The sequence below is a fragment of the Gastrolobium bilobum genome, unplaced genomic scaffold (assembly GCF_033153095.1).
Source record: "Gastrolobium bilobum isolate Gb01-03AN ecotype WA unplaced genomic scaffold, APGP_CSIRO_Gbil_v1 utg205285, whole genome shotgun sequence".
In the NCBI taxonomy this organism is placed as follows: domain Eukaryota; kingdom Viridiplantae; phylum Streptophyta; class Magnoliopsida; order Fabales; family Fabaceae; genus Gastrolobium; species Gastrolobium bilobum.
This window is the reverse complement of record NW_026899922.1, coordinates 1-2,406: the sequence shown is the minus strand read 5'-3', so window position 1 is coordinate 2,406 and position 2,406 is coordinate 1. Positions and strand designations below refer to the sequence as shown.

Sequence of the window (2,406 nt, the reverse complement as noted above, 5' to 3'; positions counted from 1 at the left end):
AACTCATAATCCTTCAGGAATTCCATCCATCTCCTTTGTCTCATATTAAGCACCTTTTGATCGAATAGATACTTCAAGCTTTTGTGATCACTAAAAACTGTGAAGGTAGCACCATACAAGAAGTGTCTCCATATTTTCAATGCAAAAACCACGGCCGCTAACTCAAGATCATGAGTAGGGTAATTCTCTTCATGTGGTCTCAACTGTCTAGAAGCATAGGCCACTACCTTTCGCTCCTGCATCAACACACACCCTAATCCATACTTGGATGCATCACAATAGATCTCAAATCTCTTCTCCGGATCAGGAAGAATCAGAACCGGTGCGGTAGTCAACTTATCTTTCAATTCTTGAAAACTCACATCACACCCAAGGGTCCATGCAAATGGCACCCCTTTTCGGGTCAACCTAGTCAATGGCAAGGCAATTCTGGAGAATCCATTAATAAACCGCCTGTAGTATCCTGCTAAACCCAGAAAACTTCGGATCTCAGTAACACTCTTGGGTCTCTCCCAATCCAGCACAGCTTCAATTTTACTCGGATCAACAGCCACTCCTGTAGATGATATGACGTGTCCAAGAAACTGGATCTCATGTAACCAAAACTCACACTTGGATGGTTTGGCATATAACTGATGCTCCCTTAAAATCTGTAGAACTATCTTCAAATGCTCTGCATGTTCTTCCTTACTTTTGGAGTAGATCAGAATATCATCAATGAATACTACAACAAACTGATCTAAATGTGGTTTGAAAATTCGGTTCATATAACTCATGAACACGGTCGGGGCATTAGTAAGCCCAAATGGGATCACTAGATACTCATAGTGCCCATATCTAGATCGGAAAGCCGTCTTCGGAATATCCTCTGCTTTTACCCGAATCTGGTGATATCCGGAACGAAGATCAATCTTTGAGAACACTGAAGCACCCCTGAGCTGATACAGATCATCAATGCGTGGTAGAGGATACTTGTTCTTTACTGTTACCTTGTTTAACTGTCGATAATCAGTGCACAACCTCATAGTCCCATCCTTCTTTTTCACGAAGATGACTGGTGCACCCCAAGGAGATACACCCGGTCTGATAAAGTTCTTGCGGGATAATTCTTCTAACTGCTTCTTCAGCTCAGCTAGCTCCACTGGTGACATCCGGTATGGAGCCAATGAGATAGGCCCCACACCAGGTACTAAGTCAATTGAGAATTCAATCTCCCTCTCAGGTGGAAAATGAGGAATTTCTTCCGGAAATACATCTTCAAACTCGCATACAACCGGAATATTAGCAGTAGGTTCTTTGGAGTCTCCTACGAGTCCTCCCAGGATAATGTATCCTGCATCTCCCTCATTTAGAGCCTTATTTAATTTTTGTGCCGTCAAGTACAAACTGTCCGGTTTTTCTCCTTTTGCAGCAAAGAAAACCCTTCTGCTACAACAATCTAGCATCACACCATATCGGACCAGCCAATCCATACCTAAGATAATGTGTAGATTCATGCCCTCAAGCACTATCAAATCCACCATATACTCTTCTTGCTCATATATGAATCTGACTTCTTTGCACTTCAAGGAAGTAGAAACAATGTCTCCGGTGGCAGTCTTCACTACCATGGGAGGCGTGAACTCACAAATGGGTAAATGTACCCCATTAGCAACAAATTCCGATATGAAGGAGTGGGTAGCTCCAGAATCAAACATGGCATCAAAAGCATATCCTCTGATAAGAATAGTACCTCTGATAAGGTTTGGAGACCTCTCTGCCTCCTGCTGTGTCACTGCATATACCCTGGCACTAGTGGGCGCCATAGGCTCCTCTATGGCTCTCTGAGTAGGCACGGACTGAATAGGGATCGCCTGAATGGCTGCAACTTGCCCCGTCTTCTTGGGGCACTTTCTGGAATAATGACCTGCTTCCCACACTTGGCACAAGTGGGAATTTTCCTGCACTAAACATTCCGCTTCCATTCTTCACAAAGGGAGTCTTCTTAAACTTGGTGTTCTGCTGTGCTTGCAAACCCTTGCCCTTACTCTTCCAGGGCGTAGTCCTCCCACTGAAGCTCTTTCCTGCTGCTTCCTTTCCCCTGGTACGATAGTGCTCCTGAATATTCTGGCACTGCTCGATCAACTCCACAAAATTTCTGGTGCAATGACCCGCCAGTTTGTCTGCTATCATATCATTCAGACCCTTCCTGAATCGAAAGGCCTTGTCTTCTGGAGTGAGGGGAGTTCTACCATAACAAGAATATTTTGCCAAGCGGTTGAACTTGCTGAGATATTCATCCACAGTCATGCCTCCCTGCCGGAGGTCTTCAAACTCACTCTTCTTCCTTTCCCTGGCTTCTTCAGGGAAGTACTTTTGCAGAAAATGCCTCTCAAATAATGGCCAAGTAATAGCATAACCTTGGCA

At 44.3% G+C, this 2,406-nt stretch overlaps 1 protein-coding gene across 1 annotated transcript; it reads right to left on the bottom strand.

Annotated features, from left to right (window-relative positions):
• Positions 1–362: 362 nt before the first annotated feature.
• LOC133294223 (uncharacterized) lies at positions 363–2,352 on the bottom strand (the record flags this gene model as incomplete). The annotated part of the gene is made up of 3 exons (XM_061492876.1): positions 363–686; positions 990–1,893; positions 1,952–2,352. Coding segments are annotated over 3 exons (1,629 nt in total), but the record flags the coding sequence as incomplete, so codon positions are not given.
• Positions 2,353–2,406: the final 54 nt, after the last annotated feature.